Consider the following 21,854-nt stretch of genomic DNA (forward strand, 5'->3'; position numbering starts at 1 on the left):
AGTTGATTTGTTACATTTTTTAAAATTTATCCTTCAGTCTTACACATAGCAGATCTCAGTTAAGCAAAATCCATAGGCACACACACAGTTCAACATCTGCATGCAGAACCAGCAATGAACTATTTATGTATTAACAAATATAATATTTTTTAAATAATAAAAAGATCACCCCCGTCTCCCATTGCTGAATTCTGCAGACGATGGGAAAGCTACAAACACCAGGAAGCACCACAATGTCTCCCAGTTCAGGGTATGTTACACACATCTTTATTCATTTTCCAGTGTCTGAAATCATGGGTTTAAAAGTTTTTACTTACATTTCTTTCTTTAATGGACAGTTTCACTGGGAACTAGTGACCATTTATCCCCTCTTGCTGTTTGTGAAACTGGTACTAAAATACTTTAAACACACTTCTGCAAACTGTGCATTGTCAGAAGTTCAATCAAGATATGAACTAAATTCTCAGATTATACCAAGATTAACCTAATTTTTTTTTTTTTTTTTTGGTGAAACCTTCCTCTCCAAATTTAGGTCTGGTCTTTACATTCTGGGATGTCTGCATGCAGAATTTAATCATTTTATCTGGCAAGACAATTTGAATTCATGTTGTGTTTCTGAATTCCTTAAACCAGATAATTATTACCTAAAAATGACCTTTTGAATTACAGTAATCCTACAGAAACCCATTATTCCAGCAACAATTTTAAGGCACAAGCTGGAAATCAGAGAAATGACATATGAAAGCCATTATGTTGTCTGCAACTATCACTTCTCAGGGAGTGCTGATCAGTGTGGATCTGATCCAGCATACAGAGCACAATAAATGGTTCAGAAAAGATAAGAGGCACAAAGCCATTCCATCCCTAATCTCCAAACAATTGACATTTAAGTGACAGCATTTAAGTGCTCTTTTGGTATGAATAGGCATGAATTATCCACAACAGGACATGGGCATCAGGTCAACAGAAGCACAGAGCAAAGCAATGTCATCCGGCTTAAAAAACCCCAAAACAACCAACAAGCCAGAAACCAGAACACAAAGAAGCAAAGAATTATAAAAATATTCCATCAGCTTATTTGCATTAGATGTGTAAACCAACGACTCTAAAGCTGGTTATTTACTAACGCATTTGATTAACATAAATCAGAAGACCTCGCACACCTTTACACCTTTGGAAGAGCTTGGTCCAGCTCCTCAAAATACAGACCCTAACCAGACTGAGGCCTCCTGCATGAAAAGCTCCAACTTTTTGTTAAAACAGAGAGCTGAGTATAACAGAAGATACAAGACCGACAGGGAGAGAGGGACTCCTCTGACTACACAACCCTATCACAGAGTTATCAGAAGGGATTCATTTACAAATTCCTGTCCAAGGAGTCCATCACCAGCCCAAGCATCCACATTAGCATGCCTGCAACTGTCCTTTAAAAATAACTCCTTGTATTTCCACATTAAAAAAAGATTATATACCCAATAACAGCTGTTGCTTATGACAGTCAAAATGCGGTCGCGTTATCCTTGCCTAATTCACACACTTTTTTTAAAACAAACAAGTTGTTCCAGCAACAAATGAGTTTCCTGTAGGGCAGCAGCCACACAGCTTCATCCCCCCCATCAGGAGCCCATGGGCAGAGCGTGGGACTTATATATAGTAGCTTCTATTAAAATGTTATAGATATGGAAATAACTCCTTATTGACAGATGCTCAAATTAGCCACCTTTGGAGCAGAAGAAAACATTTACAGGCTGTTGCTGGGGGAAAGCAGTCATATCAAGAGCAAACAGGAATAGCCAACGTGTGACTGATGTGGGTCAACACTGGAGCAAGGGCTGGGCACAGAGGACAGTCAGCACACACGTGTAACTGAAGTGGACTCACACCCAGGAGCAGTGATCAGGTTCCTCAGGCAAGATCCTCCACTTGCCCTGCACTGCAGGCAGACCCTTCCATCAGGCTGCAACCCAGCCCCAGCCTACCCTTTCTCAAAGCTGGGGAATAATCCAACCCATCACCCAACCCCCTCTGCACTCACCCCATGCTGCACATGACAAGAGATTGCAACTGCAGGGCACCGACCATACAGAGCTGAAGCCAAACCATTAAACCAGCACATACTGAGTATTATATATTGGCAATCTTCCAGCCAACTCCCCCAATTTATCCCAGTTTCCTGGGACAAATAATGTCCAGGCGCACTGCAATTTCTTTTGTTTATACACACTAAGTATATAAAACTAATTCCGAGATTTAGTTTTCCCCACGTCCTCATAAACAATAAAACCATATTCTGCAGCCTGAAACGCAGCTTTTCTCTTCCCTTTCACACAAGAGATCTTCATGAGAACGCCTTGCCTCTAAAGCTTTTAATTAAAAATCTGAGGAAAGCAATAAAAAAGTGTAAAGATAACGTCTTCATTTTAATGAAAACAAACCCAGATGAACTTTAATTGCCCTACGGCTCTTCCAATATTCATCATCCTGAATATGCACATTTATGAGATGGCAACAGAGGAGAGAGAGCCTGAAGAGCCACTTGGAGCCCACAGTGCTGGTCAGCAGCATCTCGAGGGTGGGGTTTGACATCCGAGGTCACTCCAGCCCAGCTTCAGTCCCTGGCCTCCTCCCATCCAAAAATCAGAGCTTGTGACAGCTGCAAGCAGGGCGTCAGCAGCACAGTCCCAAAGGCTTTTTCTTTTCCCTAAAAAGTACTTGGATGTTTAATTTAACAGTTTAATCCACCCGGTGCTGAAGCCCAGCCTTACCTGCTGCATCCTCAGAGAAAGCTTATTATTTCCATAATGCACTTCCTGCTTTTATTTGGCATTTCAGAATGTCATTACATTTTATCGAAAGCCATGTTTGTTGAGTGATGAATGTTTCTAAGTTGCATAGTTACTATAAATATTTACAGTCCCACACAGTACATCCAGTCTAAGTTTTCATGACAAGCCAAGCACATGTAAGTTGTGTCCCTCTTGTTCCCACTGTCTGTCTCTCGTGCCTACTGGGAGCTGGGAAAAGAGACTAACAGACCTGCCCACAAAGCTAACACAGGCTTAAAGCTCAGATTCAGGAATATATGAACTGAAAGAGAGCAGGTTAAAATTAGATTTTAGGAAGAAATTCTTCACCGTGAGGGCAGTGAGACACTGGAACACATTGCTCAAAGACGTTGTGGATGCCTCATCCCTGGAAGTGTTCAAAGCCAGGTTGGACGGGGCTTGGATCAACCTGGTCTAGCTGGAAGGCGGCTGGAATGAGATGAGCTTTAAAAGGTCCCTTCCAACCCGAACAATTCTGTGATTCTATGATATAAAATTTATATACACTGTGGATAAACAGTCTAACACAAAGACAGAAATGTTACCTGATAGGGACCAAAGGGCATATGCTATTATCAACTTTTTTGTGTCCTATTGGTTTACTTATGCACGTGTTTAGGCACACAGAAGAAAACTCACTCTCAAGTCAGGCCATCACCTCCCAGCTGCTTTGTGGGCCCTCATCTGTGAGCACAGGTGAGCCAGTGAGTAGGACAACATTCACCTGCCTCCATGTGATGCAATACAGTCCCCATATAAAATATTTCCCCTTCCTGAGAAGGACCATGGCCATAGCATTTTCCTTGCTATGGTCAAACAGCCCCTTGCACTGCTGTGGCTTATTAAAACCCTCTCTTAAGCATTTTCCATGTGGTGAATTTTGCCTTCCCTGTTTAGATGTATCATGCTTCATACAACTGGGGAGCATGGCATCACAGGCACCCCCTGGGATCCAGCCACAGGTTCCTCACAAACACTTTAAATCATAAGAATTTACTGTATTTACAATTTCTACAGTGCAAATCTTTTGGAATACATTGCATCTTTGGGGAAAAGAAGAAATCAAACAACTCAACACCAAAAAACAAAACAGTCGCTTGGATCTGTACTATATTCTACTTTAAAAAAAACTGTGCCCCAGATCCCAGTGAATTTCCACATCCATTCCACGGGAAGGTCCAAAGAATTCTGGGTGCAATACTCTTCTTAGTAACACAGTTCTCAGCCACATGGGAGTGGAAAGAGTAAATACTTTCAGCCTCTCTTCAGTAAGAAAAAAAACCCAGGGAACACACTACATCTTAAAAAATAAAACACTGACTTTTGAAAACTAATTAAACAGTATTTCATTAAAAACTAATAACAGCGTTCTGAGCTCAATCTTTTTTTTGATAGGACAAAAACCAGAGGCACGAAAAGAGGCATGAAGCAATTCAGTCAGTTTACCTTGAGTGCTCTCAATAGCAAAGCCCATAAGTGACATATTCTGAACCTCCTAATTTATGACACGTTAAACACATGCCAAAAAAGCAGTATAAATAAAACAAATATATAATTCAAGAAACCCTGAAGAAGTAACTGTACATTCTGGCAGGAAGTTCATTCACTCAGCTCAGATGCTGTGGTACAGTTCAAACACTTGCACGGTGCACAGAGTTGTGCTACAGGGAAGTACCAAATCTTATTCCTGATTCAGACTGACTCTTGTCTCCCTCGTTTAAAGCATGTGACCCCAAAAGATGAGAACAAGCACATCCAGCACTATGCACAGTGCCTGAGCTCCAGCCAAATGGTGAAAACACAGAGCTGATAAAACACACCTTTACAAAGATCAGGCAAGCAGAAAACTTGCTACACCTTTGCAGGCACAGTGAGTAAACCCAGCTGAAATAAAACTTCACACATTACATCTCCCAACATTCTGTACAGATGTGCTGTAGCACAGCTAGCTGCCCCTCCACTTTTTACTACAACCTTTTTAGAGCTTGCAGTGGAGTACCTACAGGAAAGCATTGAAATTCTTAGACCAAAAGGTTAATTATCGCTCCCTGAATCCCCAAAGGAGTTACAAGTGGATTAAAAGCAGAAACAGAGTAAGCAGCAGCTCTGGAAGGGCCATGAAAGCATTAAATACGGTCAGCAGTAGTGGAAATAAAGTGTGGGAAACTGAAAAAAAAAAAAGTTAGTGTTAAAAATGCCATTTTGGGTAGTCTAGGGAAGAGACTCAAGCAGGCAGAGACATTCCTCGCCCTGCCCTGTACAGCTCCGCAGCACTTACCCTCAGGAAGATAGAGCAAATGAACATTCCCATGCAACTGCCTTACACTGCAGGACTCTTCACTGGCAGAACTGCCTTTTGCATCCCTCTCTAGCTGGCTGCTGGCAAAGCCAAGGTGTTTCACCAGCTCCAGTCTTTCTTCTACATATTTAAGAATGGGTCTTTTGAGAAAGGTCTTTTATGAAAGGGCTTTTCTCTGGAGCTCAGCATTTCCAACACAGCTCACAGCACAGCTCTATCATGCTGGCACGGCTGAGGCTCCACAAATCCAGTAACACATAAGGGTGAGCAACAGCAAGTGTGCCCAGAGCATCCCATCAGACCCTCCATTCTGTTAGCTCCAAGGCACAAGGCACTGATCTCCCTGCTGGCCACACTGCAGCCTGGAAAACTCCACATGTCTCATCTCCCATCAGCTCAGCTGTGGTGCTTTCTAATAGAGATTGTAATTACACCCTGTAAAAGCACATGTCCTCCTAAAACTAGCACCTCTTTATGGAATAATATAAGCCATCTTTCTAAGGAAGTCATTTCTATGAGAGTCTATCCTGAAGGCTGTTCCTGCCTTGCAAGTGACTAAGATAAATCTCTTTCAAACACTTAACATTCACTTCTACTTCGTAATAAATCATATTAAGAACATTTAACATAGTTCCATTTGCAAGATCAAAGCATTTATTCCAATTTAATTCCATTTTAGAACTGTACTTTTAAAAAGCAAAGACATCAACTAAAGCTTCAGGAATAAGATGAAAATGATAAAGCACAAAGGTAGTTAAGCTTTGCAACTGATGAGGGCACATCCAGATTAGAAGCCAAAACAGTCTCACTGGAAAACTGGTATTCCAGCTACAAGCACTTAAAGAGATAAGGTGATGAGGTCTAAAAGCATCATCCAGCAAACATTTAAGCAGAAGAGGGACCTGGCCCAGAACTGTTCTGCTGAGTCACATTTGCACAGCACAGTAAAAGCAAGCAGCAGTGTGCTTCCAGTGCACCAGCAGTTCTTTTTACTGCAAAACATTAGCTGAGAAACTACTTTAAAGGCAACAGAGGCATCTGCCAAGCAAGGCTGCTGAATCATCAAGGATGGGGAAACTGAAAGACTGGGCTTAGAGCCCCATCTCAAAGGAGGGCTCAGAACACTTCACTTATTCTTTCTGAAGGACCTACAGGACAGTCTGACCTGATAAATGGTTTCCAGAAAGGAGGAAAGCATGTATTTAAAGAGCAATTATCCTATCCTATAAGATTGTTCTTTCACTTAAGCATATTAATATTAGACTTGATAAATACAACCATTAAAACCTTTCTTTACTATTTTTTCAAGTCAAAGCACACTGTGCAGAAATTACTTTAAAAAAAAAAAAAATCACAGCAATGAAAATCTACATCATAATTAGAATCCAGATAACCAAACAGCCTTTGAAGCTTACAAGGAAAGTGTAAATTATTCTTCCTCTTGAGGTTGCTCTAGCTCAAAATGCAGCTTGGAAGGAGAATGAGAAGTAAGACAATGACATTTTACATTGATTTGAGAAGGACAGCTTGCTTCTACCTTCACCAAAATACTTTGCTGAAATGTCTCACATCAGGAGGGAACCAAATTGAGTAACACAGAAAAACTGCTAGGATAGATGTTCTACAAAGAGAAACCTTAACCCCAGTGACATGTTTGCAAAGCTACCACCTATCAGCTTGAACCTCCAGGCTGTAACCCAGCATGAGGGCACCATTAGGGTCCTATGATCATTCTACCAACTTCTGATCGAGCTTATTACAGAATATCTCCCAGAAAAAAAATTAAAGCAACTGTAAACTTACCTTCCTTCAAAAACCCCACTCAAAATTCACGTCTGCTTCTTATAATGAAGCACAGGGTAGTACACAGGTCTGCTGGGATCAGCACATTCAGGTAAGCCAAGAATAGCAGACATCACTGCTATTCTCCATTTCTTTCCTGCTTCCCTTTTTTCCAATCTCAGCATTTTTAAGATCTTAAAATCTCATCACAGATACTGTGAGACGCCTGGACAAGTGTTAGCACAAGTAGATCATAAGACTAACTTTCCACAAAGCCCGCAAATATGCAGCACTTACAGACATTATTTCAATCCCATTATTTTTACTTCAATGAACACACATGCAAATAAACACATTCAATTTAATGGTCCACTTCAAGCATTGTTTTTAATGTCTTTTTCGGCGCAAAGGCAGAGCTCTGCGTCCCAGGAAATACTGTGCCCTCCCTAGCGCTAAGGAAAGCCATCTTCCCAAGTTTTAAAAATCCCTTGTTGGCCCACAAATAGTTCATTTAAAGCAGCCAAGCTCACTAACCTGCTGTGATGCATCCCCATTCACGATGTGAGGCATCATGGCTACCTCCCCGTTCAGCAACGGCGGCAGCTCCAGCGGGATTTGGTCGGTCATCATCATTGTGACGTACATTCATGGAGAATTTTCCTAAACGGACTTCCTACAAGGAAAAAAAAAAACAAACAGCAGTTAAAGACCCTGGAAAAAAAAAAAAACCAAAAAAACAAACCCACTTGCATTTCAGGAGGTCCTTTTGCCATCAAGCAACTTAAGCAGGACCCCTTGTTTTGCATCAGGATGGCACACGGGAACTCACGGCTCTGAACAGAGGTTTTAAATGGTGGATCAAAAGCACAGAAAGTCAAGCTTCCATGCAAGACTTCCAAAAACCAACTAGCCAGAATTCCACTCTTTCCCATGATTATAATCCTCAGCCCTCACCACTGAAACAGGCAAGTTCTGAGACACTTTGAGAGAGCTTTGCTGTTCTCCTAAAAATCAGCATCCTGCTTGCTACCACAGCTCTCAGAACTACATCACTCCCATGATTAAGATGTTACAGCAGTTTCACTCAATAGCCACACTTCAAAGCCAAACACCTTCATTTTCTTTCTAGGGCCTTGTAAAGAGCATGAACCGCCACTACAACACAAAAAGCAGACACCTGACTTGCATTTAATCATGATCCAAAGGATTAAGGTTTCTGCTGGAGCAGGAGGGACAGCACATCCCCATGCTCTGAACACCCGGTGCTAGACAGAGAACAACAGAAAATGACGATCTCACTTAAGGATTTGTGAAAAATCACACATCGCTTCCAGCACACCCTCCCCCTTCCCAGCTAACTGGTGTGATATGTGAGCATCGCTAAAACCACAAGAAGCTGCCTTGTAAAAACAAGTCTTAATTCAGCATTAAGGGTACCATCATGCTGGTTTACAAGGCAATAATCCAGCTCTAGTGAATAAAATGGATGATCTCATCACATAGTTTATCTAGACTTCTGCACAAGAACTAAGCAAAGCACTCTCACGTGTCCAGTGCTGAGCAGGCAGACTCCTTAGTACCCCTCATGCCAGAGAATCCCAAAGTCCTCCTGAGTAATTTCATATACATCCTAAATTCAAGTTAGAAAAAGAATATGCTGTGACTTAGGTGGCAGGTGACAGTCAGGTATTCAGCTGGCACAAGACCAACAGAGTACAGAGAGGGGATCTTTTGCCCAAGAGCAACAGGGAAGTCCCAGCTCATAAGAAAAGTGTTCTGGGAGCCATAAACCAGGAGGATAATTCATTTGCTCCAGAGGGGATGAAGGACTGAGCCAACCTCATGAGGGCTGGAGCATGTGGTTCCACAGACATAGCATCCTGCAAACCTTACATCCCTGTACCTGTCTGGCACCCAGGTGGTGCCAGGTTCTAAATTTTTTAAAGTTTTTTAGTTTAATGACTAAATTGATAGTTGTCTTCATTTTCATCAACCACTTCCAGAGCTCATTGCAATCCCATCACCTGCACAACCACTTAATGATCAGAAACATCAGCCTGACCAGGAGATGCTCTTCTAGCTCCTGGACACTTGTATGATTTAAAAGTGACAGCAGTGCCCACATGGACTGAATCACATCTATCCTTTCATTGTTATCACGCAGGCCCCTTCACATCTAAGTAGAACCAGAAGACTAAAAGTGCATTTGTTTCTCAGAAGATAAGCAAACCTGGTCCTGTCACCTGCAGCCACACAGCTTGAGACCAGCATTTTAATTTAGTACCAAATTTAGAACAACACTCAAAGCTCTTTCTTGTGTTTTATTTGTATGAAAACACCACTTTTCTAATCATCACTTCACCGAGATATAAACAAAGGCAATGTATTATTATCCACCCTTAAACTAAATCCCTCCTTTTATCTAAGACTCAGTTACAGGACAGAAGTTCAATATGCTTGAGACACAGTTGTTAAAGAACATAATGTTCACAGGAGCTATTTTAAATCCATATGGAGCAGGCCCCTCTCTTCCAAATAAGTGACACGTTCATCTGAAATGAAAGCCCAGACTCGAAAGCCCCAGCTTTAACAGAGTTTAAGCATCATACTGATGCTATTTTCTTGAGGGGAAAAAAAAAGAAAGCCAGACTGTAGCTTGAAGCTACATATTTTCCTAGTAATATTTCCATTCCAGGCACAACAACCAATATGTTGACATTTATTTGCGACATGTCATTATTTAAAGTTTTACAGCTGCATTCCTTTTGCTTTATTAATGGTTTGTCACTACAGCCGTGTCTACACTTGCCTCACTTGAAAGGGAAAAAAAAATAAGGAAAATAAATAAAAGGGCTTCCTGTATTTGTCAGGTCTGGTATGACCCCATCAGAGACGATGCCAGCAGCAGCACTGGCTAAAAGGCACAGCTGGCTACTGGTAGGGTTTTTTGCAGTATTTCACTGCAGGCAGACTTAGGTGAGACAGGGTTAAGACATCTACCGTGAGACTGGCAGACTTCACTCCAAAGCCAAACCCTTTGGAAACAGGGCTCACACCACATACTTTTTGAGCTTATTTGCTCATCCATCCTACTTAAACAGATTTATTAGCCTTGCTTTCACACCCCTCCTAAAACCTAGCGTTCCTCTACCTCAGCGGATGCAAAGTTGATTAATACAAAAAAGGTGAGGTCTGAACACAAGCAGCTTCTTTTTCCTGCAAATTCAGAACATCGACGGAAGAAAACACCAGACAAGGACTCAAAGAGCCAGGTCACATTCCAGGATATGAGAACTCTTCCTTAGCTAAAATATGAACTGCCAAATACTAACCCACAGATTTTTTTTCAGGTACTAACTCAAATTTGGGGTTTTGTCTAGAAAGCTGACTATATTTAAATTTTAAAGAGATATTTCCTGTACGTCTACATTCCCTAGGTTTGGCTGGGACGCGCCACAGCAACGCCAGCGTGGAGCAAGAGGCTTCATCTCCTTCTCTAGTTACCTCCAGGAATATGGAAATCACAGTTTCCCATATTGCTGTAGAGCTAGAAAGAAATAACCATCCAAGTTTGATGTCTCCGTCCCCAATCAAACTTGCAAATCATTTGATGTTTGCAAGTCACCGTTGCAAACCTGATTTTGAATTCAGTACTGCAGCCTTCTGCTGATCCCTGAGATGACTGTTTCCTTGAATTAATTCAATATGTGAATTAGTAATACATAAATTAGTTGCACATGGCACTGGAGAGAAAACTAAAACACACAGAGGAACAAAGTGTAACTATCTAAAACCCCATGTCCATGTATGGTCAATTAACATGACCTAATAGGTTATGTCAGAGTTCTCCTGAAATTCCAAAAGCAGTGTGAACCACATCAAGATACTCAATTCTAATTTTCCTAGAAGGTTTTACCCATGCTATTAATAGGGCTAGAAGCCAAGAACATTTTTCTTCTGTGATTTACTTCCTACCTTCTGTCTTTTACAACACCAAAGAACCTCTTCCAGCCATGGCACACTAATTCGGAGAACCTGGCAGAAGCAAGAGGAGTTCTGAATATTCAGTCCTGTGACCACGCTCTGCAAAGGCTCAATTTTTATTTCCCTGCAGCAGACCATTAAGAGGTACTGAACAAAGTGTTCTGCTTTTTTATCACAATCATCTGGAATTACAAAAGTTGTACTACAACAAGGACAGACAGTTTTCCAATGCTGAGTAGAGCCACATACCCTGGTTTATTTAATATGCAACAAAAATCCAGTGCTAAACACACATTTCATTCGTGCAGTGCTTGCTTATATGTATTCTGTCTGATTAGAAAAGGACACTACATAAAGAGTAAGAAGAACTCCTCATTCAATCCTAGTGTTACTAGAGGAAAGATTTGAAATGCACACAGTATAAACTAAAAAAAGGAAGAATTTTCTTTTTCCAGCCTAAAAACATCCTTACCACCTCAGCATGATGAAGTTCATAGACAGTGCACACACAGGGTTACACAGTCTAACATAAGATCCTTTCTACCATTACATACATATATATTAAAAAGTATGTACTGTATGAGCCCCTTTGATCTCTTACACAGTGGTTGATGCACTGACCAGAGAAGTAATCCAACAAAGCAGGAACCTCCTTGGTACTTTACTACCATGGGAAAAGTTAGTTCAGGTGTGACATGAAAAACCAACTGCACCTCACTGACCCTCAAACACTCATGTTGTTATAACTGGGACAAAAAACAGGAGTTCCTTAAAATGGTTTTGCCATGGTTAAAAACCATGTACGGAATTATGGGTCCCACCTGGCACCACTGAGAAGTCAAACATGGCTTTAAAAACACAGGCCTCAAAAACAGGGAAGACTCAAATATTTCTAGAAGAAAACTCACTTTGGAAAAGAAAGACAATGAAATACAATGAGGATTTTAAAAATCCTTTAGTATTCACAGGAGCCATTACCTGCAGCACATGTTAGTCTGCCATAAAGAAAAATAATCTTGAAACCATCTGTTATTTTACAGGAGTTTGTATGTGCAGTGGAAGAACTGTTGTCAAAGTCTGGTATGTCAAATCATGTCACTGCTGGTTATTATACAGCTGAAGAAATGGGTGCTTTTTCAGGGATATTTTGAACAACCTTTTGAGCAAGACAGAAAAATAACTAGGAAAAAATTGTTAGTACATACAGATGGCGTATAAATATAAACATATTTGTACATACACATACTCAAACACTAAGGATTTAATATGGGTCTATGACCCACCGGGAAGGCTCCAAACGAGCAGTGCTTCCTCTGCACATTCCTGTTTATGTTGGTGTTTGTGTGCAAGAGATAAGAGAGCTCACACACTGCCCCGCTTGCTTATTGTATTTTGTACAGCACACGCTGAAGTTTAAGATTTAATTAAAACATACATAACAATTATATTTTCACTGAAAAGCAGAGCAGTAAATAGAGCTGCTTTCAAGAGACTCCTGCCATGGCTTGCCACTCCAATTCAAAGAGGAGTGGTAATAATTGTTCATGTAGAAAAGCCTCTTGAGACATGAGCAGTACCTGGAGGTATGTGCACAGATGGTTGGTCAAGGCACAAACAGTCTGGAATTTGTCTTGTCTGCTGTGCCTTCATTAGTTTAGTTAAATCACATCCGTCTGAAGAGGGACTGAAACCTGAACGCATTCTTTCCCTGTTTAATTGCAAACACGGTAGATTAGTTTGGAAGCATCCAAACAGACGGGCTTCTTCATAACAATTTTGAAGAAATACATGCAATTCTAAAAATCTGTTATGACAAAAGAAAACAGATTAGAGGGAACACATACCCACAAAGCCACTGGCATTTTATGCGAGGTAGTGAAATGCCTGCTGCTTGCTCTCTGTGCCATTTCAGACACAAGAACACCAAGAGCAGGATCCTATCTCCAGCAAGCTGAAAAGCATAAACATCCTCTCAAAACTTAACCACTGTAATTAATCAGTGGGTTTATTCCCCTCTAGTTTATTTTAAATAACAGCACATTTCAATGTCCATGGTACATTCCATCCCTGAAAACAGAACTACCAGCAGTATTCACAATACTATACAGGATCAAGGAAAGCTAGCCTTGGTTTTCCCCCACAGTGGTGTGAGATTCCCAAGGCAGCAATCCAGACAGTAATGATATGATGATTTTCAGTAGTTTGCATTTATTTAGACCTAAAATTTGACCTCAAGTTTTCCAGGCTTGAAACTCCATCATCACAAACAACAGCAGTTTTGCAACATAACCAGCTGCATGCCCCTCATTGGAAATGTTTGTCATTTAGGAACAGAAAAACTGCTAAGAATTGGTTCCTAGCCTAACCTTAGGAAGAAATGGAATAACCAAGTAACTTCAAACACGTACCAGAAATGAGCATCAGGAATGGGGAGATCAGGTCAAACAGCATCATGCAGGAGTGTCTTATTTCACAAGGCAAGTATAACTAATCAACAGATAATAGCTCTGATGAAATACTGGAATAAAGCAAGCTGGCACACAAAGGAGTCTTTTACCAAAGGAAAACTTTGCCCCACTAGCGGTTTTTCCCCTGGTTTTCCAGAGGGAAATCTTGTGAAAACTCGTGTAGGAAAAGCCAACCCACCCTCCTCCCACCCCACCCACGGCTGGGGTGTGCACGTGCCTGAAGGCAGTCAGACTTGTGTGAAAACCTAATGGAACTAGATTTAAGGGAATAAAATAGGGGTGAAACAGATCTCTAAAATTCTTACTAGGCTTATATTAGCTACGGCTGAGCAGAAAGCCACAGGCAGAAGAGCTAATCCAATGGTTCCACAGCATTCTCACTTTTGCAAATAGTATTAGAGCAGGAAATTCATCTGCTGCTCAAGATCAATTCTAAAACATGCAAACACACCACGCTACAGCCTGCACCACTGGCAGGAGAGCAAGCTGCACAGAGAGACAACTTGGATACAACTCACTCTCACCATTTGCGTTTTCTGTGCTTTTTGTTCAATCTGAACATTAACTTAATAATTTTTGCTATTTATATTTCTTTCCTTCTTCTTTCTCACACCTTTCTTTCCTCACCTTCCTCCATATTAATCATAACAGGTAAAGGGGACTCACAAGGGATGTAGTTGCAAAAATAGAGAAGTTGTCGGGCACACAGTTCTCACACAATTTCATAGCACTTCTTCCAAGCAGCCAAAGGCTGAGGTTAACTCTTCTTAAACAATACTGGCCAATTATTTTTTCTATTATTTTTAGTGTTGTCCTTTCTGGCACAAGTTGCTTTAAATAGCAACTACTTCAAAATTTTTTTACAGAAGTTACTTTATGCACTTCCAAAAATACCAGCAGCAATTAAACATTTCAAACTAATTTTTTCTTTCTTGTCCAGACATTTGAGTTAGAGTGTTCTGGATGCTGATGAATTGCCAGCTGTACAACACACCACTACCTGCACTCACAATCTCTCTACTTTTCTAGAAGACCACAATCCACATCAAACAGGATGAACATCAAGCAGGAAGAGATTTAAATTAAACATTAAAAAGAAATTCTTCCCTGTGACAGTGGTGAGGCCCTGACACAGGTTGCCCAGAGAAGCTGTGGCTGCTCCATCCCTGCAAGTGTCCAAGGCCAAGTTGGATGGGGCTTGGAGCAGCCTGGGCTAGCAGAAGGTGTCCCTGCTCATGGCAGGGGGTGGGAAGGAGATAAGCTTTAAGGTTGACTTTCTGATTCTATGATGACATAATCCTCTCCAGCAGGAAACACAAAGCTCTCCCAGCTGTGGTCCCCCACATGCCAAGGACACGAGCGGAGGATGACAGTGCCCTGAGAGCCCCCATCCCACAGCACAAACTGGTCCCCTAAAGGCAAAGAGCCATTCTGTGCAACAGAGACAACACTGCACACTTTGTAACTACACGATCACCCTTTTAAGGTTCTCTACACTCTGTACTGGCTCTGACAAAACCAATTTGCAAACGAAATTCACACCATCAGCTTAAACTTGATTGGAATAACCTGCAATTTGCTTGAAACAATTTGTGTGAGAATAACACCTTTCCATCCAGACCTACACCTGTCATCAGTTTGGGCCCTGATCCTGTAAACATTTGCACCAGGGTATCTCTTTATGTTCTCTTAATAGTTTTATTAAGTACTGAACTCCCCTAGATCAGCGCTGCAACCCCATGTATGTGCCCAAGGACATGGGCAAAACCCCTACCCAAAGAGTAGTTCTTGCACAAAGGTGCAAGTCAGATAAGCCACAGGAATGCTTGATCTGTTTGCTTTCTCCCTCCATTTAATAGCCAGAGTATTAATCATGGTTTCAGGCTGATAAGCACAGCATTTGTCGATAAATACCCTCCCCTTCAACTCTGCTCTCTCAAATAATATCACAAAGACCTTGGTTATCTCTTCTGCAGTTCCTGTGCAGTGAGGAACCTACTGGAATCAGCGGGGTGGGGATTATTTATTTTTTTTACCACTAATTAAACCACAAAAAAAAAAAGGCTATCTACGCTATCGATCTGCAGCGCTTGAAAAGCACACATACCAAACTCCATCTCCAACCAGGTCTCAGCACACCTTTGTGCAGCACAAACTTCTGCTGTCGCCATTCACGGCTAACCTGACTCCGGGCTGACGCTGCGCTGACAAAGTGGCTCATTGTGTTATTGTGGGAAAGCGCTTCGGAGAGATCTCCCATTCAGCCCCGGGATTCAAGAACAGGCATTCACACGGAGCGGCCGCTGCCAGGGAGCACCTCTGGATGGCTGCCGGAGAAGTTTCTCATGTAGGAAGAAAGTTGAGACCGCTGTTATCACCGTGCTCGCAGGATCCAAGTGCCTGAACTGCATTATTAACAAGGAAACCAACCCAAAACCCGCTGCCCAAACCCCATCACTCCAGAACTTTTCAGCATCAGGAGAAAGAGTTAAAAGTTTTGTTACACCATCCATCACTCCCACAGAACATTAAAAACTCCTGCAAATTTTACTTTACTCTTCTGAACTACTTCACGAAAATTAAGATTACCTATGAAGGCTTCTCTTAATTTGAGATCGGCAGGAATTTATATTGAAAAAAAAAAGGCCCATAACCCACCAACAAAAAAGAAACCACACACACAAAAATCAAATCATTGTTCCATACAACTACTGAGTAATTTTCATATCCAGGACCCTACAAGAAAGAAGCCTCTCCTACTCCAGGTATCCGATTTTTATCTCCAATGATAACAAAGCATCAAGGAATCAAAAGCACTGAATCTTTAAACACAGAGTACTAAGGGGGAGTTGCTTTCTTTAAGGTGGGAAGACAAAGGGTCTCTATCTAGACAGAAAATACTGTGCTGAATATGCCACCTGCTGCAGCTATAAAGCTCAAGGTGTCTATTAAATGGTTTAAAAGGGAAAACCTTTGGGGTTTGTTATCTGTCTGAAGTGGGGCACAGTTTGTAACACAGACTGAAGCAGAAATGAAGTTCTGTTGATAGAGCAGGGGCAGTCCAGTGAGGTCACAGCACTCAGGTGATCTTTACGCAATTTAATTCTGGATCCTCACCCTTCTCAGCTAATTCCCACTCTCTGCCAAATCATTCAGGGAATGGAAAAATGAAAATTATTCTCAGTAAAAATAAATTGGTATTGTGCTTTGATAATCATAAACACAGTGAAGTACTGGACAGCTTGTATTTAGGACCTGGGAAACCAACAGCACTGAAAACTACACCAAGCCCAGCAGTGCTGGTTGAAAGGCAGTCTCATGGCATGGCGCCAGGGGGATGGATGCTCTTCACGCCCTGGGTGCAGTCAAGAGGCAGCAGCACCAATCCTACTAGTTGTAGGAGTTAGTCATTACTAAGTTATAAGCCTTTCTTAATTAAAATCTCCTAATATTTCACTTATTGACTCTGATACTAGCACTTTCAGTTAAGAGTAGTACTGAAAGATTATTAACACCTTATACTAATTACTTTTCACATAAAGAAAAACTTCTGAAGATCAGTGAGAATGTTCCTAAATCCTAGAATAAGAATGCATACCTTCCAGTTGCAGCCCATTGCTAGAAACCCAGGCTCCTCTGGGAATAATTCCTGAAAGACTGAATCCAAAGGCAACTTATTGTTTCTGGTTTTTTAATGAAAAAATATAATCCAAAATATCCTATTAGTGTTTTCTCCTGTTTTGAAGCTAAGACAGCTTGTTGTTACTGTAAGCTTAGGCTGAAAATAAAATAAAATAAAATAAAAAAGGAGAAGGAATTGCAAGAAAACAATTTGTTACTCTATGTCTGGAGATGGATACCTAGAGTTTGTTTCCTAAAATCTTGGAGGACACAGATGTGACCATCTAAGCCTACACAGATTCCCTTTAAGACAAAACAGTTAGTATTAACCTGTAGGCTCCCATTAAAAATTAATCCTGAGGGAAGGCAGCTCAGGTGGTCTATGGGACAGACACCCATGACTGCAGACTGATGGGGGCAACACCCTGTGTGTTGGAGACCAGCCCACATGCCCTGGGTGGCCCACACAACTCTGCAGAAAGTAAAATTTTAAAGATAAAGAATAATTAAAGGGCTTCAAATAAAGCTATAGAGAGACAAGAGGCATGTATATGTAAGACAATAATAAGAACCAAAAGCTGAAGTAGGTAAAGGAAAAGTAAATTCCTGCACAAACTGCAGTTTTTTAATGCAAACACTATTTAATCAAAAAGAGGGCAGTCATGCTTCTTTATGTTTCCCTATTGATACAAGAACACACAGCTCCAATGAAGCCAATTAAACCCCTGAAACTCAAGTTAACTTTCCACATCCTTTAAATGACACAATTCCAGTCAAGCAAAAAAACTTAAACAGACAAGTAGCAGAAAGCAAACCAACCTTCAAGCTTCACGTCCCATGTACCTGAAGTTACATTTTCCCTTGTTACACTTGGAGAAATTCATTTCCATAGCTGCATACCAAACATCACAAGTGCAGGAGTCTATTCAAATACACTCAAGAAATCCAATGAAAAGAAGAATCATGGAATCTTTCAGGTTGCAAAAGACCTTCAAGACCACTGAGTCCACCTGTCACCCCAGTGCTGCCAACTTCACCACTAAACCACGTCCCCAGGTGCCACATCTAAACATCTTTTAAATCCCTCCAGGGATGGTGACTCTACCACTTCCCTGGACAGCCTTTTTCAAGTTGTACTCTGTAGAGGTGAACCATGAGAAGGTTGGTCTTACCAAACATCAGTGGAGTTTTTGATCAAAAGAATAAAAGTTCCTGACTTAAGACAAATGCACTTTAATTTCTGCCCTGTGAGATACCAGAGTTCATCCCTCCCTCTCCCTGGCTCCACAACAGGATCTCCAGCCCCATGGATACAACACACTATTCCAGAAGAACAGCAGGGAACCATAAACTTCCTGGCTCGTCTGTTGCTGGAGGCTTGTTGCTGTCAAACCCCACACTGAGAGTCCTTCCAGCCCAAATCACTAACAAGAGTTTGCCCTGGGACTGTTTCACACCACACCTACCAACATGTGGCCATGACAAACAGGGACAAACAGGGACACATCCTGCCTGGCAAAGGCACAGAGTGGAACTCAGTACCACAGACTCCATCCAAAACACATTTTTCCTTTCTCTGCTCCACTGATTTTCAGAAGATAAGCTTAATTTGTTTCCTATGTTGGCATAAACAGCCTGTTTACTGCTTGTGAACACAGGGCAGATCCATTGTACAAACCTCAGAGCAGACTAGGAGCAATAAAATTATCAGTAACAAAGCAAAGCTTATCTTTGGGTCCTAAACAAAACATCTTTGACAGTAATAAATCTCTAGCAACAACCATTCACAGGATTTCAGCTTTCTGGAAAGAAATTTTTTAAAAAAACAAACAAACAAGAAACCCATGTTCTCCCATAAATATTTCATTTTAAATTCTAGCTAGAATTCAAAAATTAAAGTCTTTCGGAAAGGCAGAGAAAAAAATAGCTTTGCATCCTAAAACATGCAAACCTGAATTTCAAGAAATGGACTTTGATTTGGTAGGCATATTAGGGTGGAGGACCATTACCTTAACAGCAAGCAGTTTCAGAGGGTTGGGGAGAAGGTACAAATACACAGTTCACCCACAGAATTCTAATAAACAGGTGAGAATAAAAATATGCAAGTCCTTCAAATATAAGAAAATCCACCTCATAACTCAACTGCAGGAAAGCCAAGTGAGAAAAAGACTGAACCTACAAGAAAGGGTAATTCTCTAGGGATGTTTCCTACAGTATCTTTCATAAATATAAAGCACTTCACCACATGTCCTGACAGTCCAGCTCTTCCTGGGCATGCATCTTATTTTGCTTACTGCAGGAGAAATTCACAGAAATCCTGATGGAGCAGAGAATGATAGACTAAGTTTAAGTCAAATATACGAACATAATACATATGCTTGTAAATAAATTTTAAAAATTCAATGTGGGTTGACAGCAGCTTCTCTTTGACAGCGGAGGCAGAAACATCAGAATAACGGCAAACCCAGGAGTTTGCCTGCAGGGTTCTGACAGCTTTAGCACAGGACTCAAGCAAGGAAAAAGCTTTCCCAGTCAAATTTAGTTGTGCTCAATTTTACCTGAATAATATAACTGACACATGACCCATCAAGATTTTACTCCCGAGGAGCTCTATCAAGGCACACTTACTCTCTGTGTGAGTAAGCTGGAACACCCCAGCACTATCACCAGAAGTACGGCACAATCTCCATTCTTTAATATTTACATTCTGACCCACTTCAGTCATATTTTGGCAGTGCAGAGCCCACAGAGATACCCACCTTAACACTACAGTACACAGTTAATCAGTGTCAAAGACCTACCCATTAACGCCAGTTGTTCCTTCCAGCAAAAGGCTTCACAGGTCATGGAGATTCAAGCATTTGTTCCCCAATTTCTAAGGAGAGGATGCATATTTTCCATCACTTGACATGCTAATATATGGTTAAAAATTAAGTAAATCTAAGTGATATTATTCTCTACCTACACTACAGCATATTCCTCTTGGTGCAGGGGAGGAAGATGACATGTCTATGCAACAATCTTAATAAATGCTCTCAATAGTAATGGACCCGTGTAGTAAAAAGCGCTCCCACTCTCTCTCATGTGAACATATTCCTCCTCCCACTTCTCTCTCTAGTCCCTAATCATAACTCCAGGGTGGTACAGAAAGACAGCCTGGGTGTTCAGAGTAGGTTTAACCTGCTGATGAGAACATGAGCAATGGTGTGTGCTGCAGAGAAACCTCCCAATACCAAACAGCTGTTCAGTAGCTCATCCTCCTCCTGATGCTCACTGAGGAAATTCCTTCATCCTTTACGAATTCTGACTAATTTTTCCAGTGCTCCAGATGAAACCTCAACCGTAAGCTTTTTCTCTAATCTTCTTCTGTGTTCCTGGATATTGCTGCATCAAGCTTTGTTATGAATAATCTAAATCACAGATCATCCCTCGCCATCCCATAGGTGACAGAGATAACTCACACTTCATAAAGCCACTGCTTAGAGCACAACATACATAAATCAGTGCTACAGCTCCATACTAACTCATCATCATTGTCCACTACAGTTTTAAATACTCAGAAATTAGTACTATGAAATTCAGCACCATTACAAGTCACTTCACCCTCAGTGTCTTCTCTCTTCAAGGAAGTGCAGAACTAGATTTATTATTATTTCCATCAGAAGCTCGACCTGCTAAAACTTTTGTCTTCAAATTTGAAGCTGAAGAGACTGATTTTCCTTCTCATCCATACACATTAGTGGTACAGAAATCTCAGCTGAGTACTTGGTCAGAAGTAACAGTTTAGATATTCATTCTCACCTAAATTGAGCAGATTAAACATGTTTATTATTAAGAACATAATAACATTAAGGTACATTAGTATTTAAGGCTTTTTTTGAACACTTCTTGAATTGGTAAAATTAAGCAAAGTCACTTTGTTAATGGTAATTTACTTCTTGTGACAAACACTAGTGGGCTGAGCCTCCTACTTGTTATATAGGGACAGTACTTGGGCTAATAATAAACAAAGTGGTCCTATAATCACCAACTACATTCTGCTTACTGCATGAATGCTCAAGCATCACTGGGTTGTAAAAGGATTAAGAATTTCTGAAGATTAACAGAAACTGACCAAGAAATGCAGAAATGTGGTGGTATCTAACATCCCAGCTACACACCCGGTAAGCCAACAGGGTTTTTAGACCATCCAACAGACTGGAAACTCACTCTCAGAAGTCACTATTCTCTCTCTAGGAAGGAACACTGGGAAAACACATGATTTAGTGCAGTTAAACATTATACACCAGCTGTCAGATCTGTAAGTGATACTGTAACAGGGATCTACATTTGTCATCAAGTTACTTAGTCACTGGCAGTAATGTAGAACTAGAGCCAGTGAGCTCTCCATCCCAAATATAAATAGCTATGGCAGACAACAGGATAAAGGCTTTATTTTAGACTTTTATGTTAAATAAAACACAGTCAAACACAAAGCAGAGGTCACAGAGATTTTTTAAAATATATTCAAGAAAACTAATCAGTAGCAAGAAGATAAGAACACGTAGAACAGGTGTATAGAACTCACTGCTGGATCCAAATAAATCATTTCAAGGTATGCCAGTGGCCCCAAAACCAAAATGAGGAGGGTTCTGTTTGGTACAGTAGTGTCAGGCCACAGTTCATCAGTACGATAAATCTGGTAAACTATTTTTTGAAGCTTCCCTTGGCAGCTTTATCTCCTGTAGGCTACATTCAGGGTCCTACTCTTCCCATATCTAATCACAGAGGTTTGACATCACCCCGCAAATCATGAGATATGTACGTACACACACATATATACACACCCATCCACATAACGGGTATAAATACCTTCATTTATCTTAAGATCCTTGG

At 41.0% G+C, this 21,854-nt stretch overlaps 1 protein-coding gene across 2 annotated transcripts in view; it reads right to left on the reverse strand.

Moving 5' to 3' along the window:
- The window catches only part of FNDC3B (fibronectin type III domain containing 3B), a 191,794-nt gene that overhangs the window by 146,551 nt on the left and 23,389 nt on the right, over positions 1 to 21,854 (reverse strand). The window contains exons 2-3 of one of the 2 annotated variants that reach the window (XM_017827765.1): positions 12,468 to 12,598; positions 7,441 to 7,579 (exon numbers count right to left, since the gene is read on the reverse strand). In XM_017827765.1, the coding sequence (XP_017683254.1) occupies positions 7,441 to 7,551 (111 nt within the window). In that variant the 5' untranslated portion in view covers positions 7,552 to 7,579; positions 12,468 to 12,598. The remainder of the gene's footprint in view (positions 1 to 7,440; positions 7,580 to 12,467; positions 12,599 to 21,854) is intronic. The other variant, XM_017827764.1, reaches the window with a different exon arrangement.

The sequence above is a fragment of the Lepidothrix coronata genome, unplaced genomic scaffold (genome assembly GCF_001604755.1).
Source record: "Lepidothrix coronata isolate B3197 unplaced genomic scaffold, Lepidothrix_coronata-1.0 Scaffold142, whole genome shotgun sequence".
NCBI classification, from domain to species: Eukaryota; Metazoa; Chordata; class Aves; order Passeriformes; family Pipridae; genus Lepidothrix; species Lepidothrix coronata.